General features: G+C 42.1%; 1 protein-coding gene across 1 annotated transcript in view; it reads left to right on the top strand.

The window, feature by feature from the left end:
- The first annotated feature begins 8,269 nt into the window (after positions 1–8,269).
- Positions 8,270–27,842, top strand: part of DDRGK1 (DDRGK domain containing 1) — a 32,349-nt gene continuing 12,776 nt past the window's right edge. The window contains exons 1-3 of the mRNA XM_005429442.2: positions 8,270–8,432; positions 19,400–19,506; positions 21,091–21,192. Of these exons, the coding sequence (XP_005429499.1) occupies positions 8,354–8,432; positions 19,400–19,506; positions 21,091–21,192 (288 nt within the window). The 5' untranslated portion in view covers positions 8,270–8,353. The remainder of the gene's footprint in view (positions 8,433–19,399; positions 19,507–21,090; positions 21,193–27,842) is intronic.

Raw genomic sequence — 27,842 nt, 5'->3', positions numbered from 1 at the left:
TTGGGGGCAGCGGGGATTTTGGGGGGTCCCGAAGGGTTTTGGGGGGTTCTGAGGGGTTTTGAGGGCTCCCGGGGAGAATTCCAGGACTGTCCCGGTGTCTTAACCCCGGGCTGCCCGGAGGTTGCGGGGTGCGGGCGCCGAGGCCTGGTCCGCTGCTGCTGGGGTTCCCGGTCTGAGGCGGCTCCAGAGTGAGGGGCGCTGGGTTGGAAGTCTTGAGTTCTCTGTCAGGGGTTTTGTCAGGGCTTTTGAGACTGGACGGTGTCCCTGAGGTTCCTGTAAATGAGGGGAGAATGGAGAACAGATCCTGGGGGCTCGGGATCGGGGCACAGGGTGTAGGGGGGGGCCTGTCCCGAGTGGTGCCCCCGGGGTTCTGTGCTTGGTGTTTGTGGCTTGTTTGCACAAAGGGGTCGATGCTCCCTCAGCAAGTTCGGTGATGATCCAAAACAAGGAATGACCGATATCTCAGAGGGTTGTGCCCTTTCGGAGGGATTTTGACAGGCAGGGGAGAAGCGCAGAGAAAAACCTTCCAAAATTCAGCACAGTGCAGTTCAGGTCCTGCACATGGAGAGAACAGCCCTGAGCCCCGGCAGACACCGGTGTGAAAAACGCCAATCACTTGGGGTTTTTTTAAATTTTAAAAGTTTAAGAGTAATAAAATGGTTATAAAATAGTAATACAATGAGAGTAATAATAATTTGGACAATTTGAATTAGGACAATATGAGACAATAGAATTAAAGAGTGAAGGACGTCCGGGTACCTTTTTCTGGGCAAAATAAGCCTGAAAAAGGCCCCACGTTAACAAAGCATTAACCTTTAAAAACAATGGCCTGTTGCATATTCATACATCTCATCCATGATGCATAAATTCTATTCAAACACAGGATTCTGTCTGGTCCTCGTCAACTTCTTCCTCTGAATCCTAACAGCACCTTCGAGGTGGGAAGAAGTTCATTTCTTCTGATAAGAGAGCAATAAATTCTTTTTCTCTGAAAGATTTTGGTGTCCTGTGGCTGCTGTCTCAGTGCAAGTTCCTCATCCCTCTCTTTAAAAAAACATATCTTACATAGTGTGAAAAATGCCAATCGCTTGTTTTTAGAATTTTAAAAGTTTAATAGTAATAAAATGGTTCTAAAAGTAGTAATAAAATTAGAATAATAAGAATTTGGACAATTAGGATTTAGGACAATATGAGACAATAAAAACAAAGAGTTATGGACAGTCCAGATCCAGGTCGGTGTCAGCTTTTGTCCTGAATGTAAATTGTCCTGAATGTAAATTAACCTCAACCAACTTGCTCAAAATCAGTATTAAAGGTTTTTGTTTTATTTTTTTTAATAATTCACACTATTTAAAACAAATGCTTGGGCTAAAATTTAGAACTTTGAATGCTTAAAGAGAAAAGAAATCCTCCCAAACCCCACAGCCCCTGATTTATCCAAATCAGGACAAGATTCAAGCTCAGGAAATTATCTATTTCTTCAGGATATGCATCCTTCACTTTTACCAAAAGTTCATCTCTTCATTCTGTCAACTTTTTCCTCTGAATCCTGACAGCATCTTCAGGGCTGAGGAGGCAGGAAGAAGTTCATTTCTTCTGACAATGGAGCAGTAAATTCTTTTTCTCTGAAAGATTCAGGTGTCCTGTGGCTGCTATCTCAGTGCAAGTTCCTCATTCCTCTCTTTAAAAAAAAGTGTCTTACACAGTGTGAAAAACTCCAATCACTTGTTTTTAGAATTTTAAAAGTTTAATAGTAATAAAATGGTTCTAAAAATAGTAATTTAATTAGAGTAATTAAAATTTGGACAATTAGGATTTAGGACAATACAGGACAATAAGAACAAAGTGTTTGTTTCTTCTGATAGTGGAGCAATAAATTCTTTTTCTCTGAAAGATTTAGATGTCCTGTGGCTGCTATCTGCTGCAAGTCCTCTCTTTTAAAAAAAGTATCTTACATGGCATAGTTTCTATTTTAACATTATCTTATAACCTAAAACTATATTTAACACACTACTTAAGCAAATTAAAACAGCATAACTTTCTAACACAACACATGTAATATTCATTTTAATATTTGCAAAAAGCCAGTCATAAAATACACATTTTTCACAACCAGCAATGCCACAACAGGAACAGGCAGGGACTGGAGCTCCACCTGAACATGAGGGAGAATTTCTTTACTGGGAGCACTGGAAAAGATTGCCCAGAGAGGGAGGCTGCAGAGTTTTCTTCACTGGAGATATTCCAGAGCCATCTGGAGTCAATCCTGTGCCATGTCCCACCTCTGCTCCTTTTCCACCTCACTGTGGGGAGCAGGTGGATGATGCAGCACTTCTGTGTCACTGCTGAGCACTGTTAGATCAGAAAATCATCTGGGCTGGAAAAAAAAACAAAAACCTTTAAAATCACTGAGTCCGCCCATAACCAGCACTGTAATGCCCCTGTGGTGGAGGTGACCTTGTGTGGGTGGGAGTTGGGTGCTGTGGGAAGGAGTCAGGTGTGCTGAGAACTCACTGCCCGTGCTGTGCTCTCACACTGAAAGGAGTTTTTTTGGCTGCCAGGTGTCAAATTAAAATATTTAGTCAGGACAGACTCTGAATTCCTGGTTAATACTTCCACAGATTTTGGGATATGGGGTGTTTTTGGGGTTGGAATTTCTATTATTTTTCTTTTGAGGCAGTTGCTTTGATAATTTTTAATTAAGAGGGAAAAGCAGCACACATTTAATACAAACACAGTCACTCAGTGCAGTACTGTGCTGGTAAGGGATCTGTGGTAAAAGCAGATTTTGCTGATAATAATTAAATTTTCCAACACATTTCTCACACACCTTTGCTTCCACAGACCTGATCTAAATCTTTCTCTTGGAAAGGTTTGGAAATCCAACTTCCATTGGATTCCTATGAATGAAGAAATGAACTTTTGGTAAAAGTGAAGGATGCATGTCCTGAAGAAATAGATAATTTCCTGAGCTTGAATCCTGTCATGATTTGGATAAATCAGGGGCTGTGGGGTTTGGGAGGATTTCTTTTCTCTTTATGCATTCAAAGTTCTAAATTTTAGCCCAAGCATTTGTTTTAAATAGTGTGAATTATTAAAAAACCCAAACTTTAATACTGATTTTGAGCAAGTTGATCAAAGTTAATTTATGTCCAGGACAATTTAATCATGTTGAAGCCTTTTTTAGTGGTAACTTTTTGACACTTCCAAGTTGGCCATGTTGTGTTTTTTGTTTTTTTTTTTTACTGTGGTTTTAAGATCTTTTTTACTTTAATATATTGGTTTCTCTCATGATAAATCCCTTCACAGAATTTCAGCTGCTGGGAATGACTTTATTCTCTGTACACAACAGAAATTATTTTTCAGAACCACTGGGATTGTGGTGTATTGAATAGCCACAAAACTTAGTTTTAAGCAGGAATTTCCTTTTCTATTCCATTTTCTTAGATGGAAAATGGAGGTTGCCACAATTGTGCCAATAAATCTGTCTTGCCAACTGGAAAGGACTTGAAACCAGGGACAATACACCTAAAGAAGCAGTGGGAGCTCTCACCTTTAATTGTTAATGTGCAGGGATTGGGGCAGCAGCTTCCTTTTGTGTTATCTCATGGAAATTGGCTTTTAAAATTGTTCAGATGTTTAGGGAGTGAGGGTCAGGAGAGGTAAATCCTGTACCTCTCTGGTTCTTTGAAAGATCCCTTGGAGCAGCATGTTGTTTCCAGCAGGGTCATGCCTCGACTTGTTCTACTGAAAATGAAAACAAAAAAAAAGGCATTTCTTGATTTGCCACGTGGCTGTTTCTGATAATCTCCACTGGGCCAAAGCACCTCCTCAGGAAGCTTCCACCTGTTGGATTTTGAATCCCTGTGTGAATTTCAGAGGTTTTGCACGGAGGCAGAAGGTGCTGGGTGGTGCCACCACGTGTGAGGGTGCAGCAGGTGGAGCTGTGTCCCTGTCCCTGCAGCCTCCATTCCTGCCAGCCCAGGTGTCACCTGATGGAACTGGAGAGGAAGGTGCTGTGATAGACAAGGGGTTGTTCTCTAGAAAAACATCTCTGCTGTTAGCAAAAGTTTGCACAATTTTTGAAGGGGCAGATTTCTACCTGGAGAGTGTAAAATGAGGTTCTGACTTGGGCTCTGAATGGTTCCATGATGGTTTTTTGCAGTTTCACATCCAGTTCAGGAGGGATTTCTGCTGGCAGAGCACAGTTGTGTTCTCCTTTCCTTCAGGGTCTCAGAGCTGCTGCTGTGCCCTGGCTGACAAGTCAGCTGAAATAATCTCTTGCCTGCACTGATGCTTCCTGAGCGCCCAGGCAGAGCTGCTGTGCCCAGCACAAAAATTGGATTTTCAGGGCTGAGTCAGACCCTGGACACCACAAATACAAACTGAGCCCCCTGTCCCTTTCCCAGACAGCTGTTGAGTGTTTTGTTTGTATTACCTGTTAATTTGAGGGGTTTATCTCATTCATTCAGCCTGGCCTGTCATTCTGCAAAGCTTGTGGATGGCTTGTCTCACCTCTTTAATGCTGGCCATGAATTTTCACTCAGATGGCTTTGGATCAAGGCTAATTAGTGCTTGTGTGACTAATCTCTGCATGATCTGACTAGCCTGGGGTGCCACTGCTGAGACCTCTCTGCAGCTCCAGGAAAATGAAGGGATGTGCTCAGATAAGTGCAGCAGCCAAACCCCACCCTGTGTGCTGCAGGAGGAGGCGGAAAAAAAAAAGAACCCAGCAGGGCCAGACCTCAGAGCAAATCATTGTTCAGCTCAGATCTGATGGTCAGTCCAGCCCCAAGGAGAAGGAAAAGTGATTTTTAAAAGGAAAAGTGATTTTTAAGTGTGTCCTCTGTTGTGTGAAGCCTCCCCTCTGTGTGCCACAGCTCAGGGGGAGGGCAGCACAGCTGAACTTTCAGCATTCTGAACAAAAGCTGTGTCTGGAGTCACGTAGGCAGAGCCCTGACCCCTGAGGGAGCAGGTCCAGGTGTGGTGCAGCCCAGCAGAGGAAATGAGGATTTTCTGCTGCTCCTGTGAAGGACAGGGAGAAATGCAGTGAGGAATGTTCATGTTTTCCAGATCCCTGCCCTGCCGAGTGCCTGGCAAACAGAAGCTCGAGAATGCTCCAGTCAGAAAGGTTGGAAAAGCCCTCTGGGGTCATGCAGTCCAACCATTCCCCCAGCCCTGCCAAGGCCACCGCTGACCATGTCCCCAGGTGTCACATCCACATGGCTTTTAAACCCCTCCAGGGACGGGGACTCCACCACTGCCCCAGGCAGCTGTTCCAATGCCTGACCATCCTTTCCATGAAGAAATTTCCCAATATCTAATTTAATTCTTCCCTGGCACAACTTGAGGCCGTTCCCCCCGGCTGTCCCCTCCTGGCAGGAGCTGTGCAGAGCCACAAGGTCCCCCCTGAGCCTCCTTTTCTCCAGGCTGAGCCCCTTCCCAGCTCCCTCAGCTGCTCCTGGGGCTCCAGCCCCTTCCCCAGCTCTGTTCCCTTCCCTGGGCTCTCTCCAGCCCCTCCAGGTCTTGTGAGGGGGCTCAAAAACTGTCCCCAGCATTGGAGGTGCCCCAGCAGTGCCAGCAGAGGGGACAGGCACTACCCTGACCCTGCTGCCACAAGCCAGGTGTCACTGGCTCATGTTCAACCAGCTGTGTGCTGCTGAAAAAGAATCTGCAGTCAGGAGAAATCTCATAAAAACTGAAAAGAAGAAAAAAATCTTCATTAAAACATTTATTTTCCTACTAAATGACAACCCACAGTGGCTTGGTGTTAATGTACACGTTTTGGAGATGTGACAAATACTGTCCACCAGCTGCCCTGTGTGTTTGACTGTGCTGTGGGTCAGGTTTGGTGGGGTTTGGTACATCCTGAGCCCACTCCACACTGGGCACTTTGAGGAATTGCTGAGTCTCCTGTAGAGAGTCCAATGGAGAAAAGCTGAGAGCTTGGTTCACATGTTTTTTCTCTGTGAGGGTTGAGCTCTTCAGTTTGAAATAAATACGTGGCTTATAAATAGATTTCTCTTTCATAAAATGCAAAGCAGTCTCTGTTTCACAGGACAACAGGAACCAAAAGCAGAATGAATGAGTGCTGGAGCTGCACAGCTGAGCTGCTGGGCAGGACCATCTTGGGAATTACTGAAGCTTGCAGGTGAAAGGATGCTGAGGTTTGAATTGCACCATATCTCAAGAACTTAGGAAGTGAAATACTTCATTTGTATAAAAAGCTTTTTGCAGAGCTTTTTTTGGCATTTATCAGTGTCCAAGAAGTGATGTGCTCTGCTTCTTCAGGAAAAGGTTTCCTGTAGCATTCCAAATAAGCTGTGAGTAGGACAGGGCAAGCCTTGGAGCAGCATTTTGGCATCTCTGCACTCAGTGATTTCTCCCAGCCCCGTTCTGTCTGCACAGGTGGATGGCACCAGGAGGGTGACAGCAGTGTGACAGGGCAGTGGCTCAGTTCCAAATGTCACAGCCTGTGGGGGGCTGCTGACATCCCTGTGACATCTCTGCTGGCCACAGCCTGCCTTGGGTGGCCCTGCTGAGCTGGGGGCTGCAGCCTGTCCTTACCAGCTCCAAAATCAGCTCTTAGAAGACTGAAATAGCTCAGGTGAGCTGCAGGCAGGCCCTTGATGCTGCATAGATTCACTCATAACAAATCCCATTTTCTGATGGCAGATATGCTAGTAGGAGATTTTTTAAGGAGGGCATTGTTTGGCTCAGGGGGTACTGGAGACTTGGCACAGAGCTTACACACCATAATCTCTGTCAGATCACAAAATAAATGTGTTCTGAGTTGAAGTGAGTTGTTCTGCAGTTTTTCATGAGACCATTTGAATATTTGCCTGAGTTAGTACTTTGTTTGTTAGTTGATTTAGTACTTTGCAGGATTGAGCAGGTAGCAAATATCAGTTCGGCTTATCAACAGAATATGCAAAGCAGGTATCAAAGATGATGGCATTTTACCATGATGTGGTTTTGGGGTTTTTTCTTTGCATTACTGCCATAGTTAAAAGCAACAGGAAGCCTAAAAAAAAACAAACTGAGAGTTTTCTATGGAAAACTTCTGAAATGAACCCACTGGTCAGTTCTATCCTCCCAGCTACTCCTATTAAGATATTCTTCATTTGCCAGATCTTAATTAGTAACTGCAGCATATGCAGAGAAGATGCCACTGAGAGCTGCAGTGGCCATTAGTGTCCTGTTTGTACCTGCCTGTGATTTGAGGAGTTTAAATCACCAGGGCAGAATGCAGTGTTTATTTCAGCTGTAATTTGTGATCCTTTTTTGCTCTTCAGGGTTTGTTTCATGTGGAATGCTTTACATATTCCTCTCTGAAACATTCAGCCTCTGAGGTTTCAGTCAGATGAATCTACATTACATGAGTACAAATTCAAATGAAAAAATCAAAATACTTCAGAAATGTGAAAAAAATTAAAATTTTAAAAGTTCAATAGTAATTACATGGGTATAAAATTAGTAATAAAATTAGAGTAATAAAAAATTTGGACAATTAGGATTAGGACAATAAAAGACAATAAAACCAAGGAGTTACAGATAGTCCAGGTTCCTTTTTCTGGGCAAAATAAGCCCAAAAAAGGACCCACGTTTACCAAGGATTAACCCTTAAAAGCAACAGCCTGTTGCATATTCATACACCTCATACATGATGCATAAATTCCATTCAAACAAAGGATTCTGTCTGGTCAGTGTCAGCTTCCTCCTCTGAATCCTGAAGGCTCTGAGGCAGGAAGAAGTTCCTTTCTCCTGATAAGGGAGCAACAAATTCTTCATTTGTCCTGTGGCTGCTATCTTGGTGTGAGTCCTTTCTTTAAAAAAAGTATCTTACATAGCATAGTAAAATATTATTCTATTTTAACTATTCAATTTTTCTATTATTCTACACTATTTTATTTTTCTATTCTATTCTATTTCTATAAGATACTATTTCTATTTTAACATTATGGTATAACCTAAAACTACATGTAACACACTACTTAAGCAAATTAATACTTAAAAAATAAAAAATAAATAATAAAGTAACTAAAACTAAATTAATAAATTAAATTAATAAAATTAAATTAATAAATGATAAATTAAAGTATAACGTTCTAACATAACACATATAATATTCATTTAAATATTCGCGAAAAGCCATTTTTCACAAGAAAGGAAAAACACACTTTTGTGTCTTTGCTGTTTGCTAACTCAGAAACAGAGACAGAAGGGAAAGGCATCTTTTACATGAATATTTTCTTTTTTTCTTGCAGCTGATGAGGAGCAGCAGCAGCAGAATGTGGCAGCGGCAGCAGCAGCAGGGGCCAGGCCCCGGCCGCAGGAGGAGCGGGCAGAGGGGATGCCCCGGCGCCGCAGGAACATGGGCACCAGGCTGATGGCCCAGAGGAGAGCCCAGCAGGCAGAGCAGGGGCTGGAAGGTAACTCTGCCTTCAGCTTGTCAGTGGCAATCGCTCACTGCGAAAATATAAAATGGTTTCTTAACAAAAATACAACAAAGGAGTACATAAGGAAAAATTCACAGCACTGGAAAGTGCCCTCATGGGTACCACATGGCCAGTTCATCTTCAAGATGGATGCTCAGTCTTTTATACCCCTGGGGGCTGCATCAGCCAGCCCTGGCCCCTCCCAAAGTCTGTCAGTCAGCTCTTCTGTGCCATTTATCAGTGCAAACTGCTCTCTTGTAACTGGATTGGAGCTCAGGTGTTGCCATGCCTCACCCCCTAAGCACCCCCAAGCTTTTCCATTCCCACCTGCCCCATGCAAGGGACACCTGTGCAGCTTCTTTGTACCTGTCCTGCACAGCCCAGGGTGTCTGATGGCAGCAATACAGGGGGGAAAGGGAGCTATGGGGAGAACAGAGGACATCTAAACCACAATAACATAACCATACATCACTAAAGCTTTTCTTAATATTCACACAATAGTTATCTTTTAATTGTGAGAGCCAATCATCTCATTCATCTGTAGCAATCTCATCTTGCAGGCAGTGAAACAAAGCTTCACTGCAGGTGTTAAAGCTGGGTTAAGGGTGCAGCTGCCTCCTGGAGGAAGTTGTTGAGTTTTGCTGGTGGGTTATTTGCAGTTTTGCCATAATCTTGTCTTTGTGGGGGGATAAAATGTAAAAAAAATAGAGATAGTGTAGGAAGTAATTTTATTTTTGAGGAATTGTAGTTGTATTAATTACTAATTAATTGTCCTGAGAACAAGAGGACACAGTCTCAACCTACGTCAGGGAAGGTATAAGTTGGATATTAGGAAGAAATTTTTCACCAAAAGAATAATAAAGTACTGGAATGCTCTTCCCAGGGAGGTGGTAGAATCACCATCTCTGGATGTGTTTAAAAAAAGACTGGCCATGGCACTTGGTGCTATAGTCTGGTTGAGGTGTGAGGGCATAGGTTGGACTGGATGATCTTAGAGGTCTTTTCCAACCTCATCATTCTGTGATTCTGTAAAGATTAAGAACAAGCCTGCCCTTCATAGGCCACAGCTGTAGCCAATAAAGATAAGTGCTATAGAGTGAGTTAACTAGTTAAGAAGAGAACTGGAGTTTGTTAACTGTGCTGTGAAGAAGAAAGAGTCAGTGCTGTGAAGAGCTACCCATGAGAAATCACTGAGAAAGTAAAAAAATTTACAATAAAATAACAACATGTCTTCTCTCCCTACTTCATCTCTTTTCTCTATATACTCCTTACATTAAACCTCTACTTCTTCCTGAGGTGAATCCTGGCTATTTGTGGTGCCAGACACTTCACATCCTTCTTAAAAACTTTTTAGGAAGTTCCTTCTTGGCCATACAGAGAATTAAATTAAATTACCTTAATTCAGGTGACTTTATCACTCTCTACAACTCCCTGAGAGGTGCCTGTGCTCAGCTGGGGCTGGGCTCTTTCTCCAGGCAGCACTGACACAACCAGAGCACACAGCCTCAAGCTGCACCAAGGGAAATACAGGTTGGATAGCAGGAAAAGGTTTTTCACAGAAAGGGTGATAAAGTTCTGGAATGGCTGCCCGGGGAGGTGGTGGAGTCCCCATCCCTGGGTGTGTTTAACAAAGCCTGGATGTGGCACTGGGTGCCAGGGTTGAGTTGAGGGGTTGGGGCTGGGGTGAACTCAATGATCTTGAAGTTCTCTTCCAGCCTGGTCATTCTGGGAATTCTGTAAATTTGGGAAAACAGAATCCACACCTTGCATTGAACAACAAGCTGTAGTACATTACTGATTCCTTTTAAATTGGTGGGAAGCATTAATTCCCCAATGGAATCTCTGCAGAACATGGAGTTCTCTCTCCAAGGAGCCATCCAGGTGGTGCTCAGGATCAAGAGGAGATCACCACAGCCTGCAGCATTTTGCCAGCAGGTTGTTGACAATGTGTTGTGTAAATCCTGAGCTGCATTTACAGTTCACAGTTACATTTCTGTGCTGTAGACAAAAATATGGTGATAAATAAGATCTTTCTACATCCTGTAAGTACAATTCCCTTTTCTGGTGAAGCTTGACACATGATTCTCTTTATTGCTGGAGAGATGAGATCACCATGATTCACCCCCTGGATTCTTTCTACTTTCAGATCGTGGGTGAAGTGTTCAGGCTTTCTGCCCAAGTTCTGGAGTTTGCAGTGGAGATCAGGGTGTCTTTGTGGTGTGCAGGAGGTGAAAGCACTGAGCACACACCTCTGTGATGCCTTCATTAGGGATTATTTGCACTTTGTTCAGCTTTCCTTGCCCTGCAGTTTGGAGGAAGCCTCACGTTGGCAGGTGAATGTCCTTTTCCAGTTAATTATGTTCAGCAGTTTCACAGATGGGGATTGGACAGGTGTGAACTTTTCAACTTTGGTTATTTCTTCTGGTGTGATAACATCCTGGAAAGAAAATGGAATCTAAAAATACTCAGTTTTCAACTCCAGACATCAAAAGTTTGAATGCTGAAGGCCGACAGTGAAGCTGTCAAAGCAAATGGCTCATCTTATCTTATCTTACTTTGTCACTTTAGCAATGGAAGAATCTGTGTCATTGGGCTTTATAAATAATTCTTTTGCAGCTTTCTGTACATCAGATGCAAGTGCTGCTGCTTTTGCATGAAGTTCCCTTTGAAATGACATGCCTTCTTTTATTTGTTTTCCCTAATTTCTTACCCAAATTAAACCAGCTTTTTGCTTCTGTGAGTGGTTTTATTCATATTTTGGGATGGTTTTTCCAAGTGGCTGAGCACAGGTGCACAGCAGGAGCAGCAAAGCCTTCGGAGATGAGCAGAGATTTGGGCAGAGGAGGGGCAGCTGTCCCTGACTCCCCAGCACTGAGGTGCTCAGTGGCCATTAAATAATTGGGATTTGCCACCCTCTGTGCTGCAAATCATTCAGCCTGGCCCTGAGCTACCTGGCTTAGGTAAGGGATTAAGATATCTGTTTTTTGTAAGGGTTTTCCCCTTAAAAAAGGATGTGTTGAATTTTTAAAGCCCTCACTATGGACATGTGGTACAAATCACTGGAATCACTCTGGATTTATCCCTTTTTTTTTTGCATTTTCTCTGTGTCACTGCAGTATAGAGCAGTTTTCCCTAATTGCTGCTTGCATTTGAACCAGCTGGAATGGCAGGTTCTCTCCACAGCAGGGTTTTGTGCTAAAGAATTCATTGACTCTTTGGAGAGAACCCAGTGCAGCACCAGGGCTGAAGAACAAAATTATTTGGCAATTTAGACAGAAACACCAAACCCAAGCTAGTCTGGTTTCTCCACTCTTGCATTTGAAAACTTCTGAACATCTGCAACCAAAGCAGGTTGGGTTTTTTTGTTTGTTTGTTTATTTGTTTGAATTTGTTGCAATCTTTTACTGGTAAATTTCTGTTCCGTTTGTGGAATTTCCACTTGGGCAAAGCTGCCTGATCCTTCTGTGCGTCACTCTGATTTCTGCCAAGAAGTGATTTCTTCACCAAGTGATTTCTCAGCCCTGACCTCAGGGAGGGTGTGGGGATGTCCTGACCATCCCTGTGTCCCTGTGACAGTCACAAAATGCAGTCAGGTAGGAAGTGCTGTTGCCACCTCAGAATTTTCTGCCTGTTGGGAGCCAGTTCTGCTGACTGTAGGGAATGTCCCCAAAGCTGCACTTGCAGGCTTTGGAGTTGTGGTTAGCATGAGGCTTTTCTGTTTTCCATCTAACAATCAGATTTCAATTCCAGAATGAGAAAGAAGCTTTGAGGGTGAAGTTGTGGCCCACGGTTTCTGCTGCCTGTGCTGAGCTGCTGGGTTTGTGCCAGGACTCAAATCTCTCACAGGGCAATGGGGGAGGAAAAACACCCCCAAACCCTGGGCACTAAGATCAAAACCTTGAAAACTTCATTATCCTTTCTGTAGCTTCAATTTTACTTGTAAGTCTGGATAAGGAATCATTTAATACAGGAATAAGGAATTTAATTCCACCATTTAATAAGGAATCATTTAATCATTTAATACAAAGATAGTAAATGATTATTTTCAATATTCAAATCTACACCCACTGCATTTTGGAGCAGAAAGTGACCCATCCATCTGATATTTCCATCAAAAACATAATTTCCTCTGAAGTGACAAGAAACTCGTGGGGATGAAATAATGACAGGTACAGTTGGTTTCTCTTGATCCAGCTGTGCTGAAAATAGTGAGGGTGAGGATTTTCTGTCACTTGGTTTTGTCTCAGGTTGTAATTCTTCAGCCTGCTGGGGTAGATACTAAATCAGCTATAGATTGTCACAGACAGACAATGGTGCAGCAGCAAATATTTGGACTTTCCTCCCAGAGGGAGAAGCCAGCAGGTGCTGGGTTCCTGATTGCCAGGGTCCCTGTGGGCTGTGACATGGGACAGCTCCAGCCAGGTGCCCACCCTGCCCCAGTTCACTGAGCAGTATTGGTCAGTGAGTGCTGTGATGTTCTTACCTGTCAGGAGAACATCAGCACCTGCAGGTACCTTCTGATGGCCAGAGATTGCTGGGAGATGGTTCTCCTTGGTGACAAAGTGATTCTCAAAATGACTGACACCCCTGAGCTGGGACTTTCAAGCTGGCTTTAGAAAAATGGTTTTGATTACCTCAAATTGCCCAATTTCATCCCAGCCACAACACTCCTGCCTTTCCTGGGGCCCTCTGCAATCTGGGAGTCTTGTGAAAAACTAAAAACCTCTGTGCTCTGCACATTGGAGCAGGGTGCTTGCTCCTCTCCCTGTGGAAAAGGAGGTTGGAAGGAGAGTTGTGAATTTATGTGGTTAGGTGGAGAGCCCAGCCAGCAGACTTAATTAACTCTGTGTGTCTTAATTTAAATTGAACCCAGACAGAGGTGGCTTTGTGGACTGGCTGCAGCCAAGATGAAAATGCTGCAAGGCAGAAATGGGTGAGGATTTCAGGCATTAATCATTTAGGGCAAGAAAAGCCAAGCTAAGCAGTGGGAGAAGGGGATAAAGTGGAGTTGGAGTTGCAGTGAGGGATGTTTGGAGCATGTGGTAGTGTAAATAAATACCATCACCCATTTTCAATTTGAAATTCCTTTTATTTACCATGCAGGGAGGGTGTGCTTGGCTCTTGTTTTTGCCTGACTGATGCTCTGAGTGCATCCACTTGGATTCTGCTCGCCTCTGGGTGTTCATAAGGGTGTTTTGTTGAGCTTTTACTTGTGCAGAAAAAACACTTGTCCAGCTCTCAATCTGAGCTTAACCCTCCAAACCTGCTCCTTGTCCTTGAACATTGCAAAGAGCTCAGAGGTGAGGAAGGTGCTTTTCTTGAGGGAGCATTTTGGAGCAGGAAGTGACCCATCCATCTGATCTTTCCATCAAAAATGTAATTTCCTCTCAAGTGACAAGAAACTCACGAGGATGAAATAATGAGAGGTATATTTGGGTTGTCTTGATCCAGCTAAAAATAGTGAGGGTTTTCTGTCACTTGGAGAGGGGTGTCAGGCCAAAATTTTGCTGCTGTTGATGTGAGGGAGAGAGAAACTGGTGGCTATAACTGCCCTAAATCATGGTGAGATTTATAACTGCCCTAAATCATGGGGTGGTGAGCAAGAACCAGACTTGTGTAAGAAATGGCAGCACTTTCCAGAATGTCACACAGAACAGGGACCTCTGGGTCTGCCGGGGGTGTGGGTGAAATAAAAAAAGGGAAGGATGTGCTAGAAGAGCCTCAGCAGCCCAGTCCATTTCCAGGGAGTGTTTTTCAAGGGTTTGAATTTGAAAGACTCTGAATTTCACATCTTCAAGGTGACCTCTGATTTGTTGAAAAATGTGTTGCCAAAAAATGGGGTTTTGTGTGGATCCCTGTTTTGGTTTGGTTTTTTAACAAACAGAAAGTAAGGACTCCCTCAAAGAAATAATCTGCTTTTGTCAGGTTGCTTTTATGATTTAATTTTTTTTACATTTATTATTTAATAATAGCAATAATAGTAGAGAACCCAGACTGTGGGCTCTCTACTTCTGGCAGCAACATAAAACTCCCAAAAGTTAAATATCCCAACATCTGCATGACTTTTCTCTGAGCTTTTAACATTGTGCAGCTGAGCACAAGTGTTGGAATCTCCAGTACAGTGAACAGTTGGTTAAATTATTTTACTTCCACAGCATCAGTAATGATAAATCCAACAGCTTTTGACAGTTTGAGTGCTCGAGTTTGTGAAATAAAACATGAGAAAGAAAAGTTTGTGAGTGCAACATAAATGAAATCAAAAGTTCCTCTCTTCTTTTGCGTGGCAAGGTGTGGAGATCAGAATCTCACATTTTTCTTTGCAAGTATTAATCACTATTGGGAAAGAAAGCAAAAAACCAAGGTTTTAAAAGTTTTTAAAATTATAATAATTGGGCATTTTAAAATGTTCTTTATTGTTTTGTGTGGCATCTGAGCTCAGCATTCAAATCTTGCAGCTAAAAAAATCTTGTAGGAGTGTTTTCTGCTACTTTTTTGGGAAAAAATAATATAAAAATAATGCTTCACCCCCATTGAGTGATGGATATTGTGCATAAGTTCAAGAAGAATGTGTTTGTGCTGAAATCTCTTAAAATAAGCACTTTTTCTGAGCACTGAAAGCTCTGGAAAATGTGTAAATTTAGAAGCAGTGATGTGGTCCCACGCTGTTCTTGTGAAATGGAGCTGTGTTAATTGGCTACTTGAAATTATTTTAACGCTTAATCAGTGGGAAAACCTTTCTAGTACAGTTAAACTTTGACTAATATCCCAACTGGTGAATCAGAAGTCAGTTTTGCCTGGCTGCTGCTCATGCAGTGAGGTTGGTGTTGTCAGAGTGCCCCCAGTGAGTGTCTGGTCCTGGGCAGGGGGGGGTCTGTGGTTTCTCACTTCTGCCAAATGCTTTTAGCTGAGAATAAACTTCACATTCTGCTCTAAAGCTCTGCTCTTTGTGTCTGCTGCACTTTTCTGCCCTGAGCGTTGCCTGCTTTTGGGGCTTCTGATTAATAAACCAGTTTCTCGTTCAGTTTCTAAATTAAAAAATTCAAAACCAGAAAAATTAAAGGGTAGTTATTAGACCATAATTAATCCCACCACAGGGTTGTGTTGCTGAGGAATGGCCACACCTTTCCAGTGGCTGGTGTCACACATCTGCTGGGTATTAATTACCTGCTGTTAATTACATTTTCTGCTTTTGCCTGGCATCTTTCCCCTCTCCTTTCCCTTACTCCTTTTGTTAGGTGCTGCATAAATAATAAATAAGGCAGCTGTGCCCAGAGGACTTTCTGGGAGTACCTGTGCAATTCTCATTCTTTTTTATGGATGGGAACCCATTTGCTTCACTCAAAATTTAAAAGGAAGCAAGACAAGGACAGCTAGACCAGGTTGGATGGGGCTTGGAGAGACCTGGTCTAGTGGAAGCTGGGAGTGGCAGTGAGGTTTTGGAACAAGATGATACTTAAGGTCCTTTCCAATCCAAACAATTCTGTGATTCTGGGATGACTAAAATACACAGTGCTGATTGTTTATTTTGGAAGTTTTTGTCTGTTCTGTACACACTACAGAATTCTGCTAAATGTCTGTCCTGGTAGAGAACATCAGCATTCCAGGACATTTTCTAAAGGTACTGGGAAGCATTTTTAAAAAGAAATCTGTAAATTTCCAGCAATTCAGACACCTGTGTGACTGATAACTTCCCTGTTGTGCTGCCTCTCAGTATGTTCAAAATATCAATGAAAAGCAAAACATCCCTGAAGCCACCTCTCAGCTGGGCAGCAGAGAACCCACGTTTGTGTAAGGCAGAGTTTGTCACACTGGTTCTGCTTTCTGCCTCTGGATGGGAACTCCTGGGACTGCTGAAATCACAGGAAGGTTTGGGTTGGAATTCATGTTAGAGCTCATCCAGTGCCACCCCTGCCATGGCAGGGACACCTTCCATGATCCCAGGGTGCTCCAAGCCCCATCCAACCTGGCCTTGGGCACTTCCAGGGATCCAGGGGCAGCCACAGCTTCTCTGGGAAATCCATTCCAGGGCCTCCCCACCCTCACAGAGGAAAATTTCATCCCAAATATCCCATTTAAACCTGCTTTCTTTCAGTTTTAAAAATGCTGTCAGAGTGTGGGGCCCAGCACTTGGGGGATGCTAAACTGCTTTTCATGAACTCCTGCATCCCTCCCAAGCTCAGAGACAGATGGAGGCCAAATTCCTGTGGAGAAATTCCCCAGGGAGCCTCCCAGTGCTGTCACAGCCACAAGTGTGTGAAAATGATTGTTGAAAGCTGCTGAAACAATCCCTGCTTGATGAAAATGAAATCAAGAATTGCCGCTGGCTGTGTGCAGCACCCTGCCTGCTTTTGGCGGAGCTGTGACAACAAATGGATTCAGCTTTGGCTGTGTGTTTATGTTGCTGTCAGCACCTTCAGATTTATTCAGTAAATTTTAATTGCAGCAGGTTTAGTGCCCTGGTGACCTTTGCAGCTCTGCTGAATCATGGGCAGTGGCTGCATCCCCATCTCTGCCTTTTGATGGGTGGAACTCCAGCACTGCAGGAAGCTTGGAGGAAGTGGTGCCTAAAGGGACACGTCAGATGCTTCAAGCAGGAGGAATAACAAAGGTGTGTTTGATCCAGGACTGGGAAAAAAAGGCTTTAAATAAGCCTTCCTTAGGTTTCTGGCTCAGGTAATCTTAATATAGATGAAATCTGAGCAGCCCTCAGGTGGAACAGTGTCATAGGTGCTGTTTTGTACTTGTGGTGTTTGCAAGAAATCATTTTCTAAACAGTAGCACCAGAGCTGAGCTGTTAATTTTGGAGTAATAACTGCTAGTGCTGGGTGTGCTCACCCATTGTGTTTGGAGCTCCTCTCAGTGCTGTATTTAAAATAAATAAAGTTATTTTAAGCAACATTAAAATTATAGAAGCATCTGAGTATCCCTGGTGCAGGAAGGGGGAACCCTTTTGATCATCTCAGACTCCAGCAATTCTCTGAAGCCCAACTCAGCAGCCAGGCTCATATTAATTCCATCTCCTGGAAACTGCCTTTACTTGAGAGCCACACCTACACAGCTCTCAGGTACATTTATTTCTCATGATGTCTTGGTAGTTTAACCATAGAACAGTGTCATAGATGGTGTTTTATATTTGTGATGTTTGCAAGAAATCATTTTCTAAACAATAACACCAGAGCTGAGCTGTTAATTTTGGAGTAATAACTGCTAGTGCTGGGTGTGCTCACCCGTTGTGTTTGGAGCTCCTCTCAATGCTGTGTTTAAAATAAATAAAGTTATTTTAAGCAACATTAAAATTATAGAAGCATCTGTGTCAAGTCTGAGTATCCCTGGTGCAGGAAGGGATATTTAAGAGATTTCAGCACAAACACAATTCTTCTTGAACTTATGCACAATATCCATCACTCAGTGGGGGTGAAACATTATTTTAATATTATTTTTCCCAAAAAAGCAGCAGAAAACACTCCTACAAGATTTTTTTAGCTGCAGGATTTGAATGCTGAGCTCAGATACCACACAAAGCCATAAAAAGCATTTAAAAATGCCCAATTATTATCATTTTTAAAACTTTTAAAACCTTGGTTTTTGCTTTCTTTCTCAATAGTGATTAATACTTGCAAAGAAAAATGTGAGTATCTCATCTGCAAACCTTGCCATGCAAAAGAGGAGAGGAACTTTTGATTTCATTTATGTTGCGCTCACAAACTTTTCTTTCTCATGTTTTATTTCACAAACTCAAGCACTCACGGTGTCTTGGTAGTTTAACCATAGTCCCATTCTGTGTCTTGGAATTAGTAAAACAAGAGTGTTTCCAACCTAATTCTTCATTTAAAAAAAACAGTGGGAGTGTCATTCATCCACATGCTCCTTTCAAAGCAGCTTTTTGGGTTCCCAAAAAAGGGACCAGGTGCTCTGGACAGAAAACATCCTGGCACAAATCTCTTCCAGTTTGGATCTGAAGTCAGCATCGGGCAGAGCAGCACTGGGGATGCTCAAATCACCAATGCTTTTACCCGAAAAGTAAAATATGTGTGAGAGCTTTCGTTTTGAGCCTGCCGTGAGTGTGAATTTGTTTGTGCAGTGAGCTGAGGATTTCTCTGGGAGTGCTGAGCTCAGTCCCCAGCACTGATTTAGAGCAGCAGATAAAGTGGCCAAATGTTCCTGAGCTTTGGGCAGGAAGGAAATGGCTGCATTTAAAAGCTCTTCTTCCTCAGCCCTTGAGTGAGCAGAAATCCTCCTTTGCACACCCTTTGAGCAGAAAACCCTTTCATATTTCACCATTTCAGAATCACCTCTGTAAACAACTATTTGTCATACAACAGGCAAATATTTACATGTCATTTTCTTGCAGGCAGACCCAAGATTTGCATTTCAAGGATTTTTTTTTCCCCTCATCCCTGAAAGGTTTTTTTCTGTCAGAACCTGTGCATGAGTGGGGTGCCTCTGAATCCCACTTTTTGTGCTGTGCAAAGCCTGGGGGTAACTGGGAAGAAAGTCTCTGCAGGCCAGTGTGGAGCAGATAAATAATGACAACCATTAGCACAATTTCTGTGTCAGAGAAAAATCTCTCTTTTAATTGTGGAAAGCAAGAAATATTTATGAAAACCCTCCCTTTCAAAGGATCAAGGAAATTTTTGTACAATTTCTGTATCAGAGAAAAATCTCTCTTTTAATTGTGGAAAGCAAGAAATATTTATGAAAAGCCTCCCTTTCAAAGGATCAAGGAAATTTTTATTTCTGCCTTCACATGAGTGTGTGTTTGCCTTGTTACTTCTGCTCTGTGGCTCTGGCAGTCTCATGTGGGTTTTTTTTTTTCCCCTTTTTTTCCATCTAAAAGGTCTTGTCTGAAGTGTGTGTGTGTCCCCTTTTCAACTGCTGCTGCTTTCCTGGGCAGCACTGAAGTTTCTCTGAGAGACTTTTGACAGATGATTTAAAATTTTGTCATTTATGCAATGTTGCAGAGGAAGAGGATGCTGAGGAGGTGCCAGAATTTCAGGTGTCTGGGAAAATTGGAGCAAAGAAGCAAAGGAAATTAGAAGAGAAACAAGCCAGGAGAGCACAGAGAGAGGTGAGGATTTCCTGCCACGTCTTGAGCAGAGCCTGAACAGCTCAGCAGAGAGCTGGGAATGACGCAGAAAGCCGAAGCAGTGTCATCACTAAATGCTTGTTTTATCTTAAAAATGTCCATTCAGCTTTTGCTGGCCCAAGAGGGCTGTGGAAAACTCTGTCTCATTTTCTTTCCATTCAGACTCGTGGGGAGGAGAGGAGTTAAACTCTTGAATGCTCTTTTTGGATGTTTCCACTGTTTTCCAGCTTAAAGTCAGCACTGTCTCCCCTTAAAAATACATTCCAGTCCCATGGTGCTGCTGTAACACCCTGAGCAGTTGTGAGGGGTGCTTCAGGTGCTCTCAGAATGCAGAAATGTGGTTTGGTTTGATCTGTGTTTAGCTATATATATTGTTTTTACAGACTGAGGGAGATAAAAGGCTTTTTGGTCTTAATTCCAGGGAAGCAAGAGGCATTTCAGCCTTCTGAAGGCAGCAGTTTGTGCATTTTCCATGGAATTGTTCTATTTTTTTATATAATTTTTTTTCAAACTCTGTATTGTTCTGTGTGATCATCTTTAAAGCTTGTGAAATCCCAAGTTGGGAATTTTAGTGTCACCTGAGGTTTAAATCCAATGTAGTAGATGGAGCAGTTGGTAATAAACTTAATTACTGGTTATATATATACACTTCCATTATGAACCTTTTCTCACTCAGTGCTTTCATCATTTTGTTATTTTCCATACTCATTAAATGTAATTTTTCCCTTTTTTTTTGGTGGAAAATGTGAGCAAAGTTGAATGAAGTTGGATAAGCATCAATTGGTGCAGCAAGGAATCTTCTGCTTCATTTTAAAACACACTGATTTTTATTTTCCCATTTAGACAGATAAATTCCTTGGATGGGGCTTTTTCTCTGAAACACTCCAAGCCAAATCCTCCACTGGAATATTTTCTCCTTGTCCTCTTAAATATATTTTCAAATTTAAGTATCATGAAGAGCCTGAAAAAAAAAATCTTTTAAAAAGATTTTTTAGCTAAGAGCACCAAGCTAAATGCTAAATGCACCAAGACAAGACCCTTTTTATTTTTCCCTAATTTTGCAACGACCTCTTTGTCTTAACAACAAAAATAAAATTATTTTAAGAGACCATTGCAGCTTTTTCTGTAAGAGATTCTGACCAGGTTAATTACACATTTGAATGCACTTTTTTTACAGTGTGTATTCCAAATCCTTTTTTATTTTTCTTCCTTAGGGTCCTTTCTAACTAAACTTCAAGTGAGGAGAACTGGAATTCCATGACACGACATTGCTTAGCATCACTGTTGTAATTAGCTCATAAGCACATTCAAAAATTAATGAGATAACTGAGGAGGGTAATTTCTAAATTTACCATAAAGTTGAGTGTGCTGAAGGGGAGGACAAGTGAAATGATAGTGGCTTTTTATTATTATTATAATCCTTATTATTATTGTTATTATTATAATTTTTGATATTTCTTTGTGCATCTTAAAGGTGGGAAGATACCCCTTATGGTATCATCATATGAAGTTTTAAAATGTAGATTCAAAAAGTGTAAGGTTTGGTTTGCATCATGTTTATTTCAGGCTGAAGAAGCAGAGAGAGAAGAAAGGAGAAAACTCGAGTCAAAAAGAGAGGAGGAGAGGAGGAAAGAAGAGGAGAGGATTCGTCAGGAGGAGGAACGACAGGTGGGAATAATTGTGTTTATTTCTGGAAATCCTGAGCCAGCTTTGCTTTTGGGATTGTTTCTGGGGGAGTTCTGTGCCCAGAGACCTGCAGGGACCACAGGGTCTGTCCTGCTCCAGCCACATCCAGGATTTGGAGCTCAGGAATTTTTCCAGCCCAGCTCTGAGTGTCTCCCAAGGATGGAGATTCACAACTTCCCCTCTTCCCTGGGAGCTGCCAGCTGGAAGAACCAGCAGGGCAGAAAGTGAAAGGCAACAGCAGCAGCAGCAACTGATTTTTCAAGTGTTGTGTGAAATTTCATTCTAATTTTATGTATTTGCATGTGCTTCCCAATTAAAGCTTCCTGAGCTGTGCATCTGTTAGCAGGAGTGACCCAGAAAAACAGGTACAGCTCAGCTGAAATGCTTCTGGTGAATACTTTTCATTAGTGAGGGAGGAAAAGTTGGATTTCAGAGCTGCTTTTTGTACTCAGGCCATCAGTGCTGGCTGAGAACTTCATGCTCTGCAATGGTGCTGCTGCAAGTTGTGGGGTGGAAAGGGCAGAGGTGTTCTGCACAGTTCTGAGATGAAAAATTGCAGCCCTCAGCTCTCACTGTGAATTTTTTGGTGTTTTTTTTGGAAATTTGTGTCTCTGCTTCATGGAGATTTATTTTAATTTGCTCCAACAGCAGGTTGTGTAAGTGGGGTGTGTTACTGATAATATTTTAAAAAGGAAAAGATAATTTTTCCTTTCCTCTGTCAGGGGTATGAAGGCAGGATAAAGCAGTTTTAAAAAATAACCCATACATTACACATACAGATTGTATCCATGAGATTTTTGTGTGAATTTCCATTTAGCTCTGGGGTTATTCCCCACAAATGCTTTTCCTCCTCAACTCTCAGTTCCTTTCCATCAGCAGAAATCTGGAATTTCAAAAATTAGAGGGTGACAATGTCAGCACTACAACATCAGAATATGTAGAAAAATCTGAGATTTTGTAAAGCAGCTTGACCAAACTTCCAGAGGGACCAATAACTCCACAGCTTCCCTTGCAAGACAGATGTACAAATTTATTTTTTTTTAATATTTTCCTAATGTTCTGAGAACTTCATGTTCTTGAAGCCCTGAATAATGAGCTGAGGTGACTCCAGTGCTTTGGGGAAATTGTGGCACCCTGGCTAGACAAGTGACATCAAGTGACACTGGAACTTCCAGTCCCTTGCAGGGTGGCAGCCAGCACAGCACAGCACAGCACAGCAGGTGAATTTTTAAGCAAATTTCACCTGAGCTAGGCCAACCTGCTCCTCCAAGGAAGCTGTGGCACAGGACTGAGCTGTTCTGCTGGGCTTGAGCAATTTAGCTGGGTTAACTTAGGCACAGTTGAAAAGTTCAGTAGAAAATAAAGGTGAAATTTCAACCAGGCATCTCTTCACATAGAAATATTTATTTACCTTCTTTTACTTTGGTTTCTGTTCAGTTGAGGGCTGTGTAATTTATTTTTGGTTGAATGAGGAAACTCGTACTTGTTTCTGGTTTAGTTTGCAGTATTCTTAGTAAATACTGCACTACAGCACTTCTATTTCACATGGCTCTGGGAAAAAGAGGAATACAAGCTAAGACTCTGATTTTATTTATTTGTTTGTTTATTTGTTTTAAATGTTGTGCACGACAATCCACAGAGTACTTGCTAGGACTTGGAAAATTGCTCAAATGCCTGAAAATTGCTCAAATGCATGAAAATTGCTCAAATCCAGCTTGGTCACTTTAGCCAGTACCTTCCTACTTAAATCCTGTAATTTTAAATCCTGTAATTTTAAACTATTTTAGTTTGGTTTAATTATTTGTTATCCCAGTATTTATCAGGACAGCAAGCCCACCCACCAGGCTACAACAGGAACATTATTCTGCCTCTAAGAGGAAAATGCTTTCAATATTTAATTTTTTTTCTTGTATCTAAGTTGATAATCCAGTACCTGCTGGACATTTGCAGCATGGATCAAGGGAAATGTGTCTGACAATATTTAATGTCCATGCTCAGCTGTTTTCTGGTAATTTTCAATTTGTCTTCATGGAGCCTGTAACAGGAAACAATTGAAGAAAGCCTTGTCCTTAGGCTCAGAACATCTCATTTTTCCAATCTTGCTACAGCCTGATGGTGTGATGGAAAAGGCTGAGCCTCTGAGAGGATCATTGGGTTTATGGAATACACAGGATAAAATGTCATTTATTTTCCTCTAGAGGAGGAATTCTTCATGTAATATCTTGTCACCAGGAAGGCCTTGTGGACTGCACAATGATTCCATTCCTTCATCTGAAAGGCAAAATTCTGAGAGACACCTCAGGATGTGACTGATAGCAGATAAAAAACCAGGGTGCAGCTGGTTTTTTAGAGGCATTTTAGTCACTGACATTGCTGTAGTTTATATAATCCCACAAAAAATTCAGTTTATCACTGAAGTTTGCCTGAGAAATGTTGCAGTTGTCAGGTACCTCACTTTCCCCTTCCTCTCCCAGAGTATTTCTGCAGATTCACTGACAGAGGCAAACCCCCAAACAAGCACAGCCAGCTTTGGTACCTAAATTCCACTTAAACCCTTTTTTTTCCAGTCTCTTTCCTAAGAACTGCTACTAAAATTGTGCTGACAGGTAGGAACTGTACCTTGAGGGAGTTATGGGGGCTGAAATCTTGCCTAGCCTTGAGAAAAACACCCTCTGCTTCTATTTCAATAGATTTGTATGCACTTCTAAATAAAATGTGGTTGCCCCTTGGCTTGAGTGTTGCAAACCAGATCATGTATTTTTAAATTCAAGTTTCCTTTCCAGTGTTCTGCTGAGCTGATTGGCTGCAGGCCTGAGGAGGCTCCTTTATAATTGGCATTTGCTTCAGCTCTGCTTTACCCTGGGGATTTCCCTTTCACTCTTGGAGTTTTTTGGTGGTGAGCTGGTTTACCAGCTGACACCTTATCAATGAGAGTGAATTTCCTCTGATGTTGCAAAACAGAGTCTTCAGACAAAACCTGGCAGATTGCTCACAAAAAAAAAAAAGCTCTTTTTCCTTTGGCCTGTGCACAGAGATTTTGGTAAATTTGAAATTAAGTGCCTAAATGCACTTAGATTTTGGTAAATTTGTATTTAAGACCTAAAGGCACTTAGATTTTGGTAAAATTTGCATTTAAGTGCCTGAATAAAAATGGTTTGGATCTTCAGAGCTGTAGAAATGAGGGTCAGCCAGAATCACAAGGATCTTCTGGAAGGTTTGACCCTAAAGTTTGACTCTTTGATCATGGAAGAAGTGGCACCAAATTTTAGTTGTTGTATTACGTGAGCATCGAGATTTGTGTGTGTCTCAGCAGAGCTCTTCATTAGTTATCTGTTTGATATTTATATCCATTTTTCCTACATTACCAGTGCATTTCTGGAGGCTGATGGAGAACCACTCCAAAATTGCAATTTAAGCATCAGTTTTCAAGTGTGTATACTTCCCTCAAAATTAATTTCTCCTAAGGGAGTACAAGTTGAAAACCTTGCAAAAAAACCTCATTCTCCTCAGGTGTTGAGGGGTTAAGGACACTTTCTGTCTAAGCAGTGAGGGGGGCAGGAATCCTACAGATCCATCAGCTCTGTGCCAAATTATTCTCCAAAGTCCCTTTTGGCTTCCTGCAGAACCTGCCCTGACCATACAAAAACTGAATTCTGTCCAAGGAGGGATTCTTTGATCCATGGCCCTCTAAACACTCAGGATGCTTTTTCTCATCCTAAAAATGCAGGAAACAGCCACAAATAAAGGAATAACAGGGAGCAGGTGGTGATTGAAGTGTGTCCAGTGTTTGCTCTGCCTTCCTCAGTACCAGTGAGGTTTTCTCCACCCAAGCAGCATCCTGAGCAATCAGTGATCCCAAAAATCAATGTGTGCTTCCAGCTGAGAGTTTAAGAGAGTTTTTGGGATGCTGGGGGTTTCACCTGGTCAAAGGTGTGTTGGAAATAATCCCTGGGATTATTAAGGGGCAGACAGAGGGTGAAAGGAGCCTCACAGCACATCCAGGTCCTTGGGGGGACTGGGTGGGAAAAAGAACAGAAAACAAAGGTTTGACTGACTCATTTATTTATTTATTTGTTCAGTAAAAATGTGGTCAAAGTAGGATAGTTTGTTCTTCACGTGCAGTGGAATAAACTAATAAAAAAAAATCTTTACATTGTTCTTTACCCAAATGTTACATTGGGTAACATTTAGATGGGTGAGGAAAGAGACAAGCCTGCTTCAAAAAAAAAGAAAAAAAAAACCAAAAAACTAAAAGCAGGCAGCTGAAGATGAGCATCTGCAGTTACCACATTTTCATCTGCTGGGATTTCCCCAGCACCCCACCCATGGCTGGGGGGTGGCCCAGCCACTCTGCTCTGAGCCACGAGCTCAGGAGGAACCTGAGTGCCAAAAATGTGGGGTTTGAAAGGTGGGTTTGAGCTCAGAAAAGAAGCCTGAGTGCAAAAATGTGGGGTTTGAGCTCAGAAGGAACCTGAGTGCCCAAATGTGGGGTTTGAACTCAGGAGGAACCTGAATGCCAAAAATGTGGGATTTACAAGGGGGATTTGAGCTCAGAGGGGCCCTGGGTGCCAAAATGTGGGGTTTTAAAAGTGGGTTTGAGCTCAAAAGGAACCTGAGTGCCAAAAATGTGGGGTTTGAGCTCAAAAGGAACCTGAGTGCCAGAAATGTGGGGTTTGAAAAGTGGGGTTGAGCTCAGAACGGGCCTGAGTGCCCAAATGTGGGGTTTGAGCTCAAAAGGAACCTGAGTGCCAAAACTGTGGGCTTTGAAAGGTGGATTTGAGCTCAAAAGGAACCTGAATGCCAGAAATGTGGGGTTTGAAAGGGGGGTTTGAGCTCAGCAGGGATCTGAGTGCCAAAAATGTGGGGTTTGAAAAGTGGGGTTGATCTCAGAAGGAACCTGAATGCCAGAAATGTGGGGTTTGAAAGGTGGGTTTGAGCTCAGGAGGAACCTCAGTGCCAAAAATGTGGGGTTTGAGCTCAGAAGGAACCTGAGTACCAAAAATGTGGGGTTTGAAAGGTGAATTTGAGTTCAAAAGGGACCTGAATGCCAGAAATGTGGGGTTTGAGCTCAGGAGGAACCTCAGTGCCCAGATGAGGGGTTTGAAAGGTGGGTTTGAGCTCAGTGCCCTCTGTGTGCCTGGCACAAAATCCTGGGCTCAGTTTGTGAGGAGACCCTGAGGGGCTGGGGGTGTTTTTGGGTTATTTGTATGGACACATTTGAGTTTTGTGGGAATTCTGCTGCCTAAATTTGGCCCTGCAGCTGCTCCATGAGCACGTGAGAGAAGCGGGTTAGAGAGATGGTCATACAAAAAATATTCTAAATAAATATAAATAAACCTTCTAAATAAATAGAAATAGTCTAAATAAATATAAATAAATCTTCTAAATAAATAGAAATAGTCTGAATAAATATAAATAAATACTCCCAGCCATCCTGACAGTGCCAGGGTTCCCCTGCTCAGTCTCCACCTTGCTTCTCCCTGGGCACTTGTGCAAAGTCATCTCTCCTCTTGCTTTCGGGAGTTTATCCAATTTATCCAAGCTGCAATTTGGATAAATCCTTTTTTTTTTTTTTCCTACAGATTGAATCATAGGTGAATTTAGGTTGTAAAGCATTTGAGGCTCTTCATGAATTTTTAATTTTTCGATGGGGAAAAAAAAGCAGCTGGAAATATTTAGTGTTCTGGAGAAAGCTACAACCGCCAGGAAGCTTTGAGGGCTGCCAGAGCAGCGGCTCAGAGCACCTGGAAATGCTCTGCTGAGCAAAATTCAGCATCTGGGAAACAAAATCCTGTTGGCAAAAGAGGGGCTGGTGGCTGAGTGCTCTGCTCTTCTGCCTTGTTGAGATGGAAGTGCTGATAGGAACCTGCTGGGATACTTCCAAAAACTTCAAGGTGCTGTTTTTCAGGTGGGGGAAGACCACAGGAAGGAGCCTTGTTCATTTTTTTTACACCTTCCAGAAGCAGGAAAATGTGTTTTAGTTGTTGTTGCTCTCAGTTACAAACGGGACAGTGTCTTCTGATCTTTTCTCTTTTTTTGCAGAACCGTGTAGAAATTATTTACCAAAGCAATTTTGAGGCTTTGTGATTGTTTTTTTTTGCTTTTTCCTCATTTCAAATCCTGCTGGATTACAACCTCTCTAATAGACCAGGGGAAGAACATTATTCTTGTCTTTCCAGGATCAAGATTAAATTTAATGCACTTCCAAGAAAAGAACAATTGCTGTTGCTTCCAGATGAAGTATGGTTATGTTGGTCTTGGCATTTGGAGTGCATGTAAGGAAAAAAAATCTGCTGTTGGATTAATTATTGTGGTGATGAATGACCCAAAAATGATCTTGTTTTGTCTCAAGAGCTTCCTCAGATCTGTAGATTTTTCATGAGATAGCAGTTTTAAAAAATGGACTTGGCTTTGCCGTTACACCAAGATCCTTTTAGTCCTGTTTTTCTCATTCTTGGATGTTGGCAGGATTCTTTTTGCTGACTTTCTGGGAATTTGAGACAATTTTTAAAATATTTATTTATTTATTTATTTTTATATCTATTTCCATTTTTATATATCTATATATTTCTATAAAAATAAACCTATTTTTATATGTTTTATATAGTCTATTTATATATATTTCATATCTT

The sequence above is a fragment of the Geospiza fortis genome, unplaced genomic scaffold (genome assembly GCF_000277835.1).
Source record: "Geospiza fortis unplaced genomic scaffold, GeoFor_1.0 scaffold62, whole genome shotgun sequence".
NCBI lineage: Eukaryota > Metazoa > Chordata > Aves > Passeriformes > Thraupidae > Geospiza > Geospiza fortis.
Note: the sequence above shows the minus strand (reverse complement) of the source record. Positions and strands in the feature narration are given on the sequence as shown.